This window comes from Lipophrys pholis (genome assembly GCF_963383615.2).
Source record: "Lipophrys pholis genome assembly, contig: SCAFFOLD_367, whole genome shotgun sequence".
Taxonomy (NCBI): Eukaryota; Metazoa; Chordata; class Actinopteri; order Blenniiformes; family Blenniidae; genus Lipophrys; species Lipophrys pholis.
Window position 1 is genome coordinate 23,422 of NW_028292292.1, and position 16,358 is coordinate 39,779.

The window sequence follows — 16,358 nt, forward strand, 5'->3', positions numbered from 1 at the left end:
CTCTTCTCAGCGTCTGCTGTATGAATTCGTGGTCGACCGGTTGTAAAAGTCACTCTCAAGCAAAAAGCAGCAGGCTCAACTCCCCACTTTCTCAGCCTTTCTGACCAGCCTGCTCAACCACACCCGTTCTGAACTGAAGCTTGACAAACTGGCCAGCCTTATGTAGACTGTCCCCGATCGAGCCTTGAGGGCAGCTCTAGCAGGCTCCTTGGAGAACAGCCAGCTTATTGGGGCATAGTTCAAGAAAGGCCTACAAGCTATGAACGCCACAGTCAAGCAAGGCTTAGTGGAGGGCTACGATGAAGGGAACTTCGGCTAGCTGGTCAACTCTCTCAACCCTGCCAATGACCAATAGCTAGCCCTCCTGGCCTGCAATCTGATCTTCTTCTCTGGTCAAGACTCGTACCTGATCAGGCATGCAGCCAGAGACAGGCTGGTGGACTTGCTTGACACGGACAGGTTCGCCTTCCAGCTAACCCGACTAGTGGAAGAGAAAGTCTACCTTAGGCTGGAACGGACAGTGCAGGTAGAGAACTGCTTCAAAGCAGCTGGTGATGTATTCCTTGCCTGTCAGCGCGTCTACTCCAGACTGCAGAACTGGCCCAGCTAAGAACACTAAGCCTTATCAAGGTTGCTGTGTCAGGCAGTAAACCCGATCTCGCTGATTCTGTCCCTCTCCCAAGCAAGGAGGCTCAAAGGCTTAAACCTTCTCCAAGGCAGGACAGAAGTGCTGCTCCTCCCGTTCGTGGACATCTTCATCAGAGGGTTCTTGCACGAGTAGAGTAAGTCCAAGAAGGTGGCCAGAACGCTCTGGCCTGTCATCTTCCAGTCGGCTGTGCTGACCTATGGTGAGATCGTGAGTAGGATGTCTCGGCCTGTCATCAGAAAGACCCTGCGCAAGATCATCTTCAAAGGCATGGACAGCACGGCCTACCGCCTGCTTGACTCAGTGCTGATGCACTTGCAGCTCAGCTAAGCCTCACTTCTAAGGCTGTATGAGGAGGAAGGCCTGGGAAAGCTGCTGGCCTTCCTCTCTGCAGATTCCTCCCCTGAAAGAATGCTGTCCGGCAAGACGTGCGAGCAAGATTCTTTCCAGAAGTTCATTCACAAGAACATCTTCGCGTACCTCGGCAAAGTGGAATGCTCTGAAAGGAAGCAGAGCAAGATGAAGGTGGGGAGTGCTGCCCGAGGACTCATGCTCAGAATCCTGTTCAGGCTGGATCGCAGCATCTTTCTTATCGAGATGCCGCCCTTGGTCAGCAGGATCGTCAACGATCTCAGGAAAGGAGACTTTGACGTGCGGGAAGCAGCTCGGAAGTGCCTCTCGGACGGGATACGCTCACTGAAAGGCTGCATCTTCCCAGCCACCATCGCCCACCTGCACGACACTCTCAAGGAGGGCCACGAACTGCACATCCGCAACTACACCATCAACAAGCTCCTTCACGCCATGTCCAGCGACCTCTTCTACTTCAGCGGGGAGGTGGAGAAGGTGTTGCCAGGACTGCTGGACGAGGTGTTCGGCAACCTCTGCAGAGAAAAGAACTAGAAAGAGACTGAGCTGAGGATGCCAGAGCTGACCCGCCATACTGCTCTCGATAGCTTGTCAGTCATCTGCCAGCACGCAGATCTGTCTCGAGTCATAGCCAGCTTCGACCATCACTTTGAGGCTTTCATGAAGAAGAGACTCTACTCAGAAACTGACTTGCACAGGACTGACGGAATGATCCAGTACCTTCTTGCAGGGGCTAAGTCCAACCCCAGTCTGCAGGACTGTCTGCCTGAAATCCTGAGAGTCATCAGGAGGAAGAGAGAGCTGGGCCACTTCAAGCTGCCTCAAGACAGACTGTGCGACAGTGAGGTGCTGCTCGAGGATAGGCTATACGCCAACTTTGAAAGGACCTATCAAATTCAGTATGGTGCAGCCAGTAAGAAGAGCATCTTCCAGCAGCAGACTCCTACCACCAGTCTGACAGAGTATGAAGTCAACGGGTTCCAAGTGCAGCTTGTCCTGGGACTGGCTGAATGCCTGCTCGAGAGCAGAGGGCCAGAAAGGCCAGAACTGTGCGAGCTGGAATAATTCTGTATCTTCAGTCTAAACCAGAACTAGAACCAGAAGATTCTGTAGCGGTGCCTTAGAGTGCTCAACGTGATGTGCAGTAGAGCAGCACTCCAAGCCCCTCAGAAACTGCTTTCCCTGACTTTCTAGGCCCTTGGCAAACTAGCTTCAAGGGACAAAGCCATTGCACAACAACTGTTCAAGATAATAAGGGCTGCTCTCAAGGGCAGCACTCCACTCCAAGCATCCCACATTAATTAGATCATCAAGACCATCCGCATGATCCATGACCCTCAGTTTGAACTCCTTGAGCCAGTCGAGTGTGTGGCCAGCTTTGTGGCTCGCAAGGTCAGTTCGGTCGAGCTGGAGCACTGGCTGTTAGAGCTGAGGGAGGGGATGCTGCTTTCTTCGAGGGGAGTGGTCCGGACTCTCATCAAGGACATCACTGGCTAGTATCTGCTCACCTACGGGGTAGCTCCCTAAATCCGCTAGAACTATCTACGCTTCCTCATGAAGCACCTTGAATGTCCCATCTAGGAAGGACGCAAGGTAATGCTCAGACTGCTAGCTGCCATCATTCCTGCCTTCACTGACATGGAGGCCAACCATTACTCTCTGCTCATACTCGCAGCCCTCACCTTCACCGCCATGAAGGCCAGACCCTCCTCTGCAGAGGACGGTGAAGAGCGTGCACTCTGTGTGGCTGCCTTTGAACAGATCAGCAAGCGAATCGATTAGTCAAAGAGAAGAACCTTCATGCAGCAGGCCTGTCAGTGGCTCACCCATGACAAGCATTCCATCAGGGATGCAGCCATCACTTGCTTCATCATTCTCAGGAAGCTGGCCTTGGTCATGCCGAACGAGGTAGTAGGTCGGCTGAACTAGGCGATTGATGCCATCTTGGAACAAGCACAGCAAGAACTGGAGATGCTGCGGGACAGGTTCGGCGAGCAGAGGTAGATCAAGAATTAGCAATGGGCTGGCGTACTCAACCAGCTCGAGACAGCTGTAGAGTGTGATCCTTCCAGAATGCTGCTGCTTGAGGACACTCTCTAGCTGCTGCAGTACCAGAAGCAAGGGCTGAGCAAGACCCACTACCTAGCCATAGCCAGACTAATCAACTGCTTGCACACAGGCGTTTAAAGCAAGTGCATACAGCTGCTTACTGCCAACTTAGCACTCTTCAAAGAACTGATCGAAGAAATGAAAGGCAGCATCTTGCTTTACTTTCGCATCACCATGCTCCATAAGGACAGCTACGACTTCAGCTTCCTGACCTTCCTGCTGACTCAGATCCACAGGACCAAGGCCTCTTTCACCAAATAACTGCAGGGCTCTTTCCAGAGGCAGTTCTCGACACTGCTGAAGTTCCAGAAGTCAGCCTCGATGCGGTCGTTCCTGCAGCTGCTCATGCAGTTCCTGGACTAGCTGGGCTAAGACCTGTGCGACTGGAAGGACTTCCTCTTGGAGATCCTGTTTAAGAACAGCTTGAATGCCGGTCTGAGCAGCAGCGAGCCTGAGCTGGGCGAGGTGATGGAGGGGTTGGAGGCGAAGGTCAAAGAAGCAGTGGGGGATCACAAGTGGGTGCATGCCAGGATGATGCAGCTGAGAAGGGGGTTCGAGAGCAGGAAGAAGGACAGAAAGCAGGATCACTTAAGAGAGGCAGTCCTTGACCCAGCAGAACATGCAAAGAGGAAGAGGTCGAAAAGATGATTTGATAAGCATCCTGCATTACAAGACTGTTCGAATTCATTATCGCCATTTGTCATACCACCACTCCACTGTCGCCATCACAAGCTTCATCTAGGGGCAGCGTTCATGATAAGTGGTGAATGAGATCATTTTTTGATGCAGCCTATGCAGGTCTCGACAGGATGCAGTTTTTTGACTGCTACGAGGCTGTAGTCCTAGTTGTCCCTCTTCTCCTGGTTGAGGAGCATGACTAGCCTCTTCTTGGTATCGGATAAGCCATGCTCCAAACTCTGCAGCCTGGCATTCAAGCTCATGATCTCCTTCTTGGAGTACTAATCCACGGCGTTGATCATGGCCCTCAGTTTCTTCTAATCGATTGATTTCAACTCCCTGGCAAACCCCTTTTCGAGGTTCTTGATGGTGTTCTGGAGGACCTCGATCTCTCTGGTGATTTAATTCTGCTTGGCGTTCTTGTTGCGGTAGTTGACCTACATGACCACCCTCTCAATCTCCTCTCTGTTGATCTTGCCTTACACCACCCCTCCTTTCTTCTAGCCCTCTCCCATCCTGATTTCGTTTATCTTCTCCACCAGCTTCTTGAGATCCGAGAGGTCCTTGCTCATGGTCCTGTCCGAGTCTCGCAGCCGATCGAGTGCAGCATCGATTTCGCAGATCTTGTGGATGTCGAATTTGGAGACGAAGCTTTCCAGCTCCTCGGACATTTTGAGTGTCTTGATGATTCCCTTCAAGGCCCTGATCTGCTACTCGTTCTAGCGGACAGTGTGGTCAAGGTTTCGGATCATGGTAGTATTGTCATCAATGAAGGTCTTTTGCTGCATGCCTTTACTCTTCAGCTAGTCGATCTGCGGCTACAGTTTATTCTTCATGTCAGCCACTGTCTTGATAAACACAGTCTTCTCCAACAACTTGTTGCTTATCTTCTCCTCAATCACTCGGAACCTGCCATTGTTGACGATCGATTGCTCGCTGAACTGATCCTCCATCTTGCGGGTCAGTCTTGACAGCCGATCAAGTTCGTTTGTGTCCACTGTTGACCCTTTCCACTGCTCACCCACTCGTAGACTCTAGCTGGCCTATCGGATCGAGTCCTTTACAAACTGCTAGTTCACTCGCGTGTCCAGTCTAGCCTCACAGTCCTTTATTTTCCAGAGTGTGTTCTTTTCAAGCTGAATGAACTTCGATGAGGTCTAGTCCAAGGCACCGTCGATATCCTTTCGGTTTTCTTTTATTAGATCACGAAGGTTCTTTTGGGCCAAGCCCAGCTGTTCTTACACTCTGTTGATATCCTTGCTGATTGTGTAAGGAAGGTCGTCTTGCTTCTTTTAGAGATGGGACATCCTGCTCACTAACTGCTCGTTCGCCTCGAATAGCACTCGAATAGCCTCTCCAATCATCATCATCCTCGAACCCATCTCTTGTGCACTTCTTATCAAAGGAGTGTTTTACTTGGTCTTGTCCTTGGAGGCAGTGAGGCGCATGAGTTTGCTTTGGACAGTCTAGTCAAGCAGGCAGTCAGCTGCGATCATGGTAAAGCAGCGGGACACATCTTCAGGGATGGCCTTCTGCCTCATCTCCCCATGGATATCATCAAGGGAGTGATGAACCCCCTCAAGCCGAGCCTGAAGGGTGTCAAGCTAATTCCTCAAAGGCCTCTGCACCAAAGAGATGTTGAAAGTGGGTATGTCAGCAGCGTTTATCTCCATAATTTTATTGCTAAAGAAGTCATTGGGGATGGGACAGCATCGAGTACTGGGGGAAGAACACCCCGATGAATTATTCCACGTACTCTGATTTGAAATAGATCTGCTCGGAAATAAACCCTTGGTTTGCCAGCTCACTGTCCGAAAACTGGGATAGCTGAGCACGCGATTCTGACGCGCACAGCGACTCGTAGAACACCGTCCAATCAGATCCGAAGTCAATGAACAGCTGCTTGACCGTGTTTGGGTTCAGCCGGAACAAATAGAGTACATCTACTCGATGTGCATTCCCATCAGCAGAAATGAAATCCAGGCCATCGTACTCCACAATGACCACAGTCTTCGGCAGTCGGATGATGCTATGATCAATGCCTACCATGAAGTTGCCTTAGGTATCGACTTCGCCCAGTCTGCCGAATACCAGATTCTTGCTTATCCCAATTTAGAACACTGAGATTCTGCCGAAGCTCAGGCCCAGCAGCACCATAACCATGGCTAGGATGAGAGTGAAGACCACTCCCGTGATTATTTTGCTTTGGTGGGCCACCATTCAAATGAATGAATACAAAAGTATACAGAAACGACACCTGTGGGATGGAACCCACTCCAGAGAGAATTGGCTTAGCAGGCCAACGGCTTAACCACTCGGCCAAAGTATCTGTCAGAGCTGCCTATCTGCAATCATGCAGGCTCAAGTACTACACGGCTACTGAAGCAAGCACAATTTAAGTGTCCTGCCATCTTCAAGCAGCACCTACTTGTGAAGGGTGCCGTTAGTGAAGATATCTTTGATGCGAAATATCAGCAGCTTATGTGAAAAGCCTGACATCCTTGATGTTTCGACCAGGAATCCCTTGCTGAACATATAGCTGGTTTGTAGGTCATTCTTACAGTCGCAGAGCTACCACTCCTACTACTTCTACTCATTCAAACAGCTAATGCATGACATCGCCCTGCTGCACAAGTAGAGCAGAACCAACCCTCCTACACAGAAAAGGATCTCCATCCAGATCAGTCTAAACTGCGGCTCTCTAAACTCGTTCAGAGTGCAGAACTGTTACAACAGGCAGCTGCAGTTGTAGCTGTTCATGGCACAGAGTTCAAGAGCCTTGTTGGTGTTGTTGTGGTAGCTTTCGAAGCTGAAGTATTCCTTTTAGTCTGAATAGCGGTTGTACAGTGCCAGCAAGTTGTCAAGGTTACGAGTCACTCTGAAGGAGAAGTCAGTGGGGAGGATAAGTTGGTAAGGCGTGATCCTCAGCTCGCAAGCCACTTCATACTTCAAGCAGGACTTGAACATAGTCTGATAGTCAAGAGTATGTTCCATGAATCAATAATAAATGAAGAAGCATTCCCATCTACCCAAGTTCAACCAAGTTCGTTCCAAGTCAGTTGATGTTGTCAACCTCAGCGTGGATAAATTTGCCCATAACCAACTTTCATTCTAAAGCAGTTTGGCCAAAAGGATCCACTTCAAACTCAGACAGGCCGTCATGGAGGAGTAGCACTCTCTCTCCCAGCTGCACAACTCCTTCAGCAATGCCTTCGCACGCGCCAGAAAGGTGCTCAAACTGAGCTGTCCAAAATAGCTGTCGAAAATATTCTCTGCTGACATGCTGGAGAAGAATGGTGCCAAGACATCTCATTAGGGAAGCATGAAGATGTCTATGCTAAGGGATCTCAGAATGAAGGTTTAGCAGCCTGAGGCCATCGTGGATTTGCTCAGGCAGTATTTCTATAGCGTGGAGGAGTAAATCAGATGGGAGTTCAAACGACTGACTCGACTCACTGTCCACACCAAGCCGATCCTTTCCATCATCCAGAACACCACCCATCTGTTCGACATGGCCAACTAGATCCTCTACAACTCTGCCAAGTTGTTTTACAAAGGACAGCTAGAAAAGACCTTCAAAATCGACAACAGCAAGAAATGGACTGAAGAGGAGTATGAGGTGTACCAGAGGATGATGGAGAACCAGTTCAAGAGCATTACCATGAGCCGGCCTGTCAAAGGCAAGGTCAGTCTCAAACAGCTGGACATTTGTGAGGTGGAGTCTGTCCAGGACAAAGCATCCAACAGGACTGAAGAATCCATGGTCTCATCAGTCATAACATCTTTCAACCATGACAACTCAGGCCAAAATTCCCCTCACAACCAGTTTGAGTACCTTTGAAGTGACTGATAAGCTGAATGCTCCTGACTGGCCATATACGATTGAGTTAACTTGCTCCTGACTGGTCATATACGATTGAGTTAACGAGTTCAAGAATGCCAACTTTTATGCTTGCCAATAATCTTTATTATTATTATCGTTATGGGTGCCACTTCCTCTGGCTTTGCATCTTGCGATTTGGTCAGGTAGCTTCCTGGGCCTGCTCAGCTCAGGAGGGTCAGGCATATAATCCTCGGCCAGTGCTTCCTCATCAAGGAAATCATCCTCCCCAACTAGTATGCCCTGGCCGAAGATCTCTCCCAATTCCAGGAGTTCCTTGGCTTCCATAACCCAAGTGTGCTACGACTTTTAGAATACAAGGATTTCTCAGAGTAAACGATGTGCAACAGGTGCAGTAAAATTCAGGTTGTGTACGAGGATGCGTAATGGACATTAGAGGAGTAGCTCTGTAGCAGGTCCAAGGAATTCAAATATTTTACTGGCCCTTAATTGACCACATTCGTTTAAGGACTGGTTTCAGCCCTCACCTCCTTCCATTTAAAGTAATTCATGGTTCTAAGGCTATGTCCAGACACCATCATGCTCAACTCATCCAAATAGCTAAAGGTCCTAGACCCAGTGCTCACCAGCAACTGTCGGAGTAAGATCTACCTCTCTCCAGAAGAGACCGACAGCAGGAATGTCGATATAGAAAAAGCTGATGTTTTTAGACTGGGACTGCTACTACTCCGCATCAGTTCACTCCAGCCCATTACCAAGGTTTATGATTTAAATGGTCGCATTCAGAAGTCGGTAATAGCTCACTTCATCGAACAAGAGCAGAGTCACTACGGACTGCAGTTTGCCACTCTCTTGCAGAGAATGCTGGAGATAGATCCAGTCAGGAGGGCAAGACTGGCTGATTTGAACACCATCCTTGTCACGCAGGGTGATTACCGTGATAGCTTCAGCCTGCCAGTGCATACTATACAGTCAAGCTAAGATGACATGCAGATGGAGAGCAATCGTTAAGAAATGATAAATTTGCTATTCGTTTAACCACCAAACAAGGCCTAAAACATCAGAGTAAAGAAATACTACTAGGCTCAGCCTCCATCTCCTTAGAGAAAGCATGCATCACCTATAATTTATTAGAATAGGATTAACGATCACCATCAATAGCACCATCAGTATAAGCTCCTCGAGCAGTCGACCAACCTTCTCCCCAAAGCGTTTTAATAAAGGCCTCCTGGACACGCTCATCCGCATCGTATTATTCCTCTCTAAAGACTCTCAACTGCTATGCAGAATCCTCCTCTGTAGCACACCACCGTCTTGGAGAAGCCTCCTTTGCAGAATACTACTTCGCACATGAAATCCACTCTGCAGCAGAGCATAATCTTGCAGAATGCCAGCATGCAGAGTGCAGCATTGCAGAGTGCAGCATTGCAGAGACCTCCCTGGCATAAGACACACAGTACCACAGAGCCGAACGCCGCATTGCCCTGGCAGAATACAGCATTACCAAATACAACATTGCAGAAAACAATATTGCAGAATAAAGCCACATCACATAATATAGAGCCAGTTAAAACCAATCCAGTCTTACAGAAACCTCGCTGGTAGAATGTAGTCTTGTAGAATACGGCACGTCTACCCATGCAGAGTTCAGCCATGAGCAATGCAGTCATGCAGAGCACAGCAATCAAAAGGAATGCAGCACAGGCTACAGCCATGAGCAATACAACACTCCAGCAAAATCCCATCTCAAATCCACAGAATATAGTACTATTAAAGCCTACCTTGCAGATTACAACCGTACAGGATGTCCCACTGTAGAAACCCTTTTCACGTACGAACACACTCCAAAGTACAGGCTCCTAGACATCCCCTTTACAGAGTGGCTTGCAGAATCCCATGCCAAGATTGGTTCCCTTACGCTCAACACCTGTAAGCCAGCCAATAGCTCACAGTTCCTCTCCATCCTCTACCTTCTATTCCGTACATAAATTCAATCTCTCCCGGCAATACTAATACATTCTTCACAATCAGCCAACTAGAGAGCAGTGTAACACAGCGGATCATAATTTGCTTACTTAGTTCAGCAGCACTGTACAAGTAACGGAGAAAAGCAATTCGGTTGGGAAATAGAGCATGCAGTTGGGAGACATCACTCCTACCAAACTTAACTACAAATAGCCTTCCATGATAGAGCAGGACATTCCTGATCCGCCCTCCCCCCAGCAAGAACAACTCTACTGCAGAATAGAGTCTTATCCCGACTCAGATAATTAAATCTCTAACAACTCTCACTATGATAACGCCTCATCAATCGACAGAATATCAAGAGATTCCTAGCTCAGTGACTTTTGTGATCTTTAGCGCCCTTGCTATGTTGTAGAGAGGTATGATTAACACGATGGGTGTAGGTATGAAGGGTGGAAGGTTAACGGGCAGAGATAGGGACAGGGAATGCTTTACTATGAGTATGGGGGTAAGTATGTGGGGCAGTGGCATTAAGGCAAGATGCATGGGACAGGCACTCTCTACTATGAGAATGGGAATCCTGCTTACGAGGGGTAATGGTCCAATGGCCAGTTCAATGGTCGTGGAATCATTTACAACTATCAACCCTCCAAGTTAAACCATCCGTTCGACTACCGCAACTTTCACATAATCGATTCGTTCTGGATTTCTTACTAGGGATAGTTCAAAGATGATCTGAAGTGGGGCGTTGGAACTCTACGGTTGACAAATGAAGAGAGATTTGAAGGCAATTTCAAGGATGACTGTGTGGAAGGGGCTGGTTGTTATATTCGGGCCGACAAATCGATTGTGAAAGGAGTTTGGGAGGCCAATCTCATGTGTCAATGAGCATTGAAACCTGATAGATATTCACTAAATGCATTATTTGTGTGTGCGATAATCCCTGTAAAAGCTTGTCCTTAATCAAATTCGAATGTTCAATCATCCTAAAAGACAGCCTTTCACTCATGTCAACGGAGTCAGGCCTGGACTGACGAAGTTCGAGAAAATACTCAACCCTGACAATGACACCTCCAAGCACAACAACCTTTAACCAAAATGTTTACCTGGACAACCCAAATTTAAGATCCCTGCCTTCCTCAAGCAAAAAAGTTATCTCCTCATCAGAAAGACTCGACCAGATTCGTACTGAATTTAGGGATCTTATGACCCGCGAAGTTCCTATCATTCAAGTCTCATAGCTCTTGAACATTCCATAGCTGAGAGACGTTCTGGGCTGGAAGCAGTCATCTTCTGACTTGTACATGAAGGACACCAACCACCCAATCATTCACCACCAAAATGCTTCTACAAAGGATGCCTTAGGCTCCATGGACAGGGCTCATATTCCCAATTTTCAGTTTGGTCAATCCTATAAGGCCAGATAGTTTAGGGTGAGCGAACTCGATGAAGAATAGGAAGAGACAGGTGGATTTATCTCCTCTCGATTCGAGCCGGCTGTCTTTACATGGAGCTAGTATGCGGCAAAGGACAGTTTTGATCCATGTATGTTCCAATGATTTAATATAAAGGTTATCTTGGTGAGGCTTTGATGCCTGATTTCCGAGTTGATTGAATTATTGGTAATGTCATATTCTAAACTGAAGAAACTAACTAGGAGGAGCTAGTAAAATACTAAAACTAAACAGCTCCCTTTTGATTGAAGCCTTGAAATTACTGCTTTACCAATCTACCTTACGATGCGGGTTGATCACTAAGTGCAGCTTTGCCTTTATCGTCACATAATAAAATGATCTTAGCACTCTCAATTTAAAAGATAAATTCCATAAACATTCCATACCAAATATTCATTGTTGATGCTACGAAGTATCCTTGCTCGGAAGTCCATGCTGACTGCCTACAGGGGATTCTCCATCATCAACAGAGAAGCCAAGGATCTCTCTGTTGGCATCCCTAAGTAGTCCTACCCCAATTAGCGCCGGGTGGCCACAACTCCAGAAGGAGTCCAGAAATTAGTTAAGGCGGGGTTCGGAAAAATATACGTACAATCTGGAGCTGGAGTGGAGTCAAACTTTTCAGACTAGACCTACAAAAATGTAGGTGCTGAAATTGTCGAAGAAGACAAGGCACTTTCTGCTGACATGGTGTTGAAGGTTCGACCTCCCAGTTAAGAAGAAGTTAAGAAGACCAAGTAAGGCTCAGGCCTAATATCCTTTTTGTACCCTGCTCAGAACCAGGCACTTGTGGAATCACTGAAGGCAAAAAAGTTACTTTCCTTTGCAATGGATCAAGTACCCAGAATCACTAGGGCACAAACCTATGATGCCCTTAGTTCCATGGCTAACATTGCCGGCTACAAATCAGTCATTCTGGCAGCTTAAAACTTCGGCAGGTTTTTCACCGGGCAAATGACTGCTGCAGGGAGATTACCCCCTGCCAAGATCATGGTCATCGGGGCAGGAGTTGCAGGACTGAGTGCCATTGCAACTGCTAAGTCGATGGGTGCCATCGTAAGAGGATTCGACACAAGGAAGGAAGCAGGCTAGCAAATAAAATCACTGGGGGCAGAATTCCTTGAGCTTAAATTTGAAGAAAGTGGAGAGGGCGCAGGAGGATATGCTAAGGAGATGTCACCCTAGTTCATCAAGGCTGAGATGGAGCTATTTGCTAAGCAATGCAAGGAGTGCGACATAGTCATTACCACTGCCCTCATTCCGGGCAAGCCAGCTCCAAAGCTCATTACTAAGGAGATGGTCAAATCAATGAAATATGGTTCAGTCGTTGTTGATCTGGCTGCAGAAACCGGAGGCAACTGTGAGCTAACCCAGAAAGAACAGATCGTGGTATAGAATGGGGTAAAGATTATTGGTTTTACTGACTTGCCCTCCCGTATGTCCGGACAATCATCTGCTCTCTACTCTAATAATATCACAAAGTATCTGCAACTGATGGTCAATAAGGAGAAGGTCTTCAGCTGCGACCTCAACGATGATGTCCTAAAGTATTCTGTCATCACCAATGAAGGAAACCACGTATGGCAGAAAATGCCGGTCGTTCCCAAACCAGAAAAGAAGCCAGTCGTAAAGTCCAAAAAAGAAGAAGTAGCCGTAGATCCTTACAAGGAAAGACTAAGCAGCTGTATCAACATCGCAATTGGTTTAGCAGCGATACTAGGTTTTGGTACTCTCTCACCTGATCCTTCATTCCTCAATATCACAACCATTTTCGGACTATCTGTGGTTGTCGGATATCTTTCGGTGTGGGGTGTGACTCCAGCTCTCCACACGCCTCTCATGTCCATTACCAATGCCATCTCGGGGATCACTTCTGTGGGAGGCTTACTGCTGCTTGGAGGAGGATACTTACCAGGCAATTTTGCTCAACTCCTTGCAGCTATTGCAGTGCTAATCAGCTCGGTCAACATTGCCGGAGGCTTCATCGTCACAAAGCGAATGTTGGACATGTTCAGGAGACCAACTGACCCTCCTGACTTCAACTACCTTTTCGGTATCCCAGCCATAACTTCAAGCTTGGGATTGTTGGCCTCTTACTTCATGGGAGCTATAGGCGTAGTCCAGATGGGATACCTGGCCAGTTCCTTGTGCTGCATTGGAGGAATTGCAGGACTTGCTAGTCAGAAAACTGCTAGAATGGGAAATGCTCTGGGAATAATTGGGATTGGCAGTGGAATACTGACTGCTCTTACTGCTCTTAAGTTTGGTGGACCTTTGCTGATTCAGTCGCTAGGTCTTCTCGGGATTGGTGGACTTGCTGGGACAGTCCTAGGCAAGAAAGTTGCAGTAACCCAGCTCCCTCAGACAGTTGCTGCTTTCCATGCACTTGTAGGTTTGGCAGCAGTGACCACATCAATCGGATCGTTCATGCTTGACGCCAACCCTACAAACCTGCACAAGATCGCGGCATACCTCGGCACATTCATCGGAGGAGTGACATTCACAGGCTCGATCGTAGCCTATCTTAAACTAGCTGGCTTCAAGACCGCCAATTGGAATCTGCCGATGAGACAGTATCTCAACCTCCCCCTGGCAGTCATAAACCTGCTGTCCCTTATTATAGTGGTCATCAGCTCAAGCCCTGCCTTAGGAGTTTTCCTGCTCACCAATGCTGCTTTTACTTCGTTCTTGCTTGGCTGGAACATCACCAACTCCATTGGAGCAGCTGACATGCCTGTCGCCATCACTGTACTCAATTCATACTCTGGCTGGGCACTTTGCGCTGAGGGCTTTATGCTCTCCAATTCGATGTTGACTATCGTCGGCAGTCTGATCGGCAGTTCTGGTGCCATCCTGTCCTACATCATGTGCAGGGCCATGAACCGTTCCCTCCAAAACGTCATCTTCGGCACCTGGGTCGCTCCAAAGGCAGAGGGAGACAAGAAGGATAAGGAAATAAAGGAGCATCAAGAGACCACAATTGAATCATTTGTTGATAATATTGTCAACTCCAAGAACATCATTGTGGTGCCAGGTTACGGCATGGCTGTGGGCCAGGCTCAAGGGCCCATTGCAGATATATCTAAATTGTTGAACGAAAAGGGAATTCGCATGCGTTTTGCCATCCACCCTGTTGCAGGAAGAATGCCTGGTCAGCTCAACGTCCTACTTGCTGAGGCTGGAATTCCCTACGATGTAGTCTTTGAAATGGAAGAAATCAACTAAGAATTCACTGAGACTGATTTGGTACTGGTATGCGGGGCTAACGATATTGTCAATTCATCGGCCTTGGAAGATCCCAATAGTCCTATTGCAGGAATGCCGGTGTTGGAGGTATGGAACGCTAAGCAAGTGGTGATTAACAAGCGATCAATGGCAACAGGATACGCTGATATCGAGAACCCACTCTTCTATAAGCAAAACGCGAGCATGTTGTTAGGCAGCGCTAAGTAAACGATGTAGAAAGTTCGCACCAAGCTTCAGGAGCACTTCCAATCATGATCACCCGAATATTATCTAATCAAATAGATGTACGTAGGAGGATACTCCAAATCCCTGGAGTTCTTTCCCGATCTGCCACCTCAGAAGTAGAGTAGGCAGATCTGTGCTTGTAATCCATCTTACCTCGCCATTCATAGCAGCAGGTTGTTTGTAGTAGAGGAGAATGAAAAAGGAGTGTTTAAGATCTTCGATAGAGATCATCAACTAATACAAGAGTTAAGCACAGAAGGGGCTGACCCTTGCCATCTAGCAGTTAACCAGAAAGGCACTTTTCTAGCAGTCAGTAACTATACCGGGGGATCGTACTCAATTTTTAGCTCAGAAGAAGGAAGTTAGGCTTGGAAACTACTGACCGTGGTAAAAAGAGAAGGCTGCAGTGTTGTGAAAGAAAGGCAATAGGCATCCCACGTGCATTCATCTCTTTTCGAATAGGAGAACAGCCTAATAGTCTGTGATCTAGGCACAGATGAAATCATCAGGTTTTCCATCCCTGAAATTAAAGAGATCCTAACGAAGAAGTTTGTAGGGAGGGGGCCTAGACACAGTCTGATGTTGGGGGAGACAGAATTAGCAGTGACTTGTGAGCTGTCTTCAACAGTGCTACTCCTCAATCGACTCACATTCCATGCCATGCAATAAGCCCCTACCACCAGCCACAAAGAAGCATAGAATTATCCCTCAGAATTGACCTTCAACGACATAATGAGATAGCTGTACATTGCCAATAGAGGGGCTGATACGATTGCCATATTAAAATACCATGATAAAAAACTGTCATTCTGCAAGGAGATAGGGGTAAGCGTCTGGCCAAGGCATTTTGTCTATCACAAAGGAGAATTAATTGTCGCATGTCAGAAGAGTGGCAGGGTAGTCGATTACGATCTAGATGGGGTTGAACAATGGACTGTGAAAGTAGCCAGCCCTTCATGCATTTGCCTTATCTGAAATAATAATCACTTCATTGAACTTTGTTAGCCCTCTTCTGCTTGTGAAGTAATCTCGACAGTACTTTGTCATAGTCGGACAGTTAGTTCATCAAGGCGTCAATCAAGCAGCGTTTAAAGTCCTGCTTCTTGATAAACTCGTTGACCAACACCTCTTCAACCCCACCAACCTCTTTGATCCTAAACTCATCACTCTCTCTTAATCTCTTTATCGAACCAAATATTTTACTGTTTATGCTGTTGCAGCTGTCCGTCGATTTACGCAGTCTAGTAAAGAAGTCATTCTTGTTGTCCTTCTCAACCACCTTTTACTCACCTGCTTTTATCAGCAAGGCTCTTGCTCTGTTTGGCCGCTTAGCCTTCCTAAGCAATTGCTTGGATAGGCCGAAATGAGAAGTGGATGGCAGTCCGGTTTAGATCTACTAGAGCAGCCAGTCATCAGACCTTTAGTAGGTGGAATGATCAGTAGCTATGATATCCCGCTCGAGTCGGTACTTGAACAATTTGTACTTGAAGTAATTCTCAAGCTCAGTAAACTTGCTAACTGTATTGCCTTCCAGCAAATCAATTTCTTGTTTTGGTTTTGCCTTTTCAAGTTCTGCTTATTCCTAAATTCCCAGTATTTTACAGGCGGACAGTTTCATGGAGCTCACGATCTGAGCAGAGATCTACGTGTTCTCACTGCTGGAAAAGGGAATGTCCATTTTGAACAAATCCTACAGGTTGAGAGGCTGCTTTTTCTCGATGTTGTTGGCGAGGATATGGGTAGCTAATTGTAATTTGTACTTGAGGAGGTACTTGCGGAACAGGGAGTAGGAGAGATTGAGTACTTTTTAGTCGAGTTTGAGATT

At 47.3% G+C, this 16,358-nt stretch overlaps 1 protein-coding gene across 1 annotated transcript; it reads left to right on the forward strand.

The window, feature by feature from the left end:
* Positions 1-12,404: 12,404 nt before the first annotated feature.
* On the forward strand, positions 12,405-14,578 carry LOC308128002 (NAD(P) transhydrogenase, mitochondrial-like). The gene has a single exon (XM_080493676.1). It carries the CDS (start codon positions 12,500-12,502, stop codon positions 14,285-14,287), a length of 1,788 nt encoding a protein of 595 aa, XP_080349802.1. The 5' UTR covers positions 12,405-12,499; the 3' UTR covers positions 14,288-14,578.
* The last annotated feature ends 1,780 nt before the right edge of the window (positions 14,579-16,358 follow it).

What these genes read in the sequence shown, in the direction of transcription:
- LOC308128002 (XM_080493676.1), top strand. Translation starts at nt 12,500, where the DNA reads ATGTCCGGACAATCATCTGCTCTCTACTCTAATAATATCACAAAGTAT.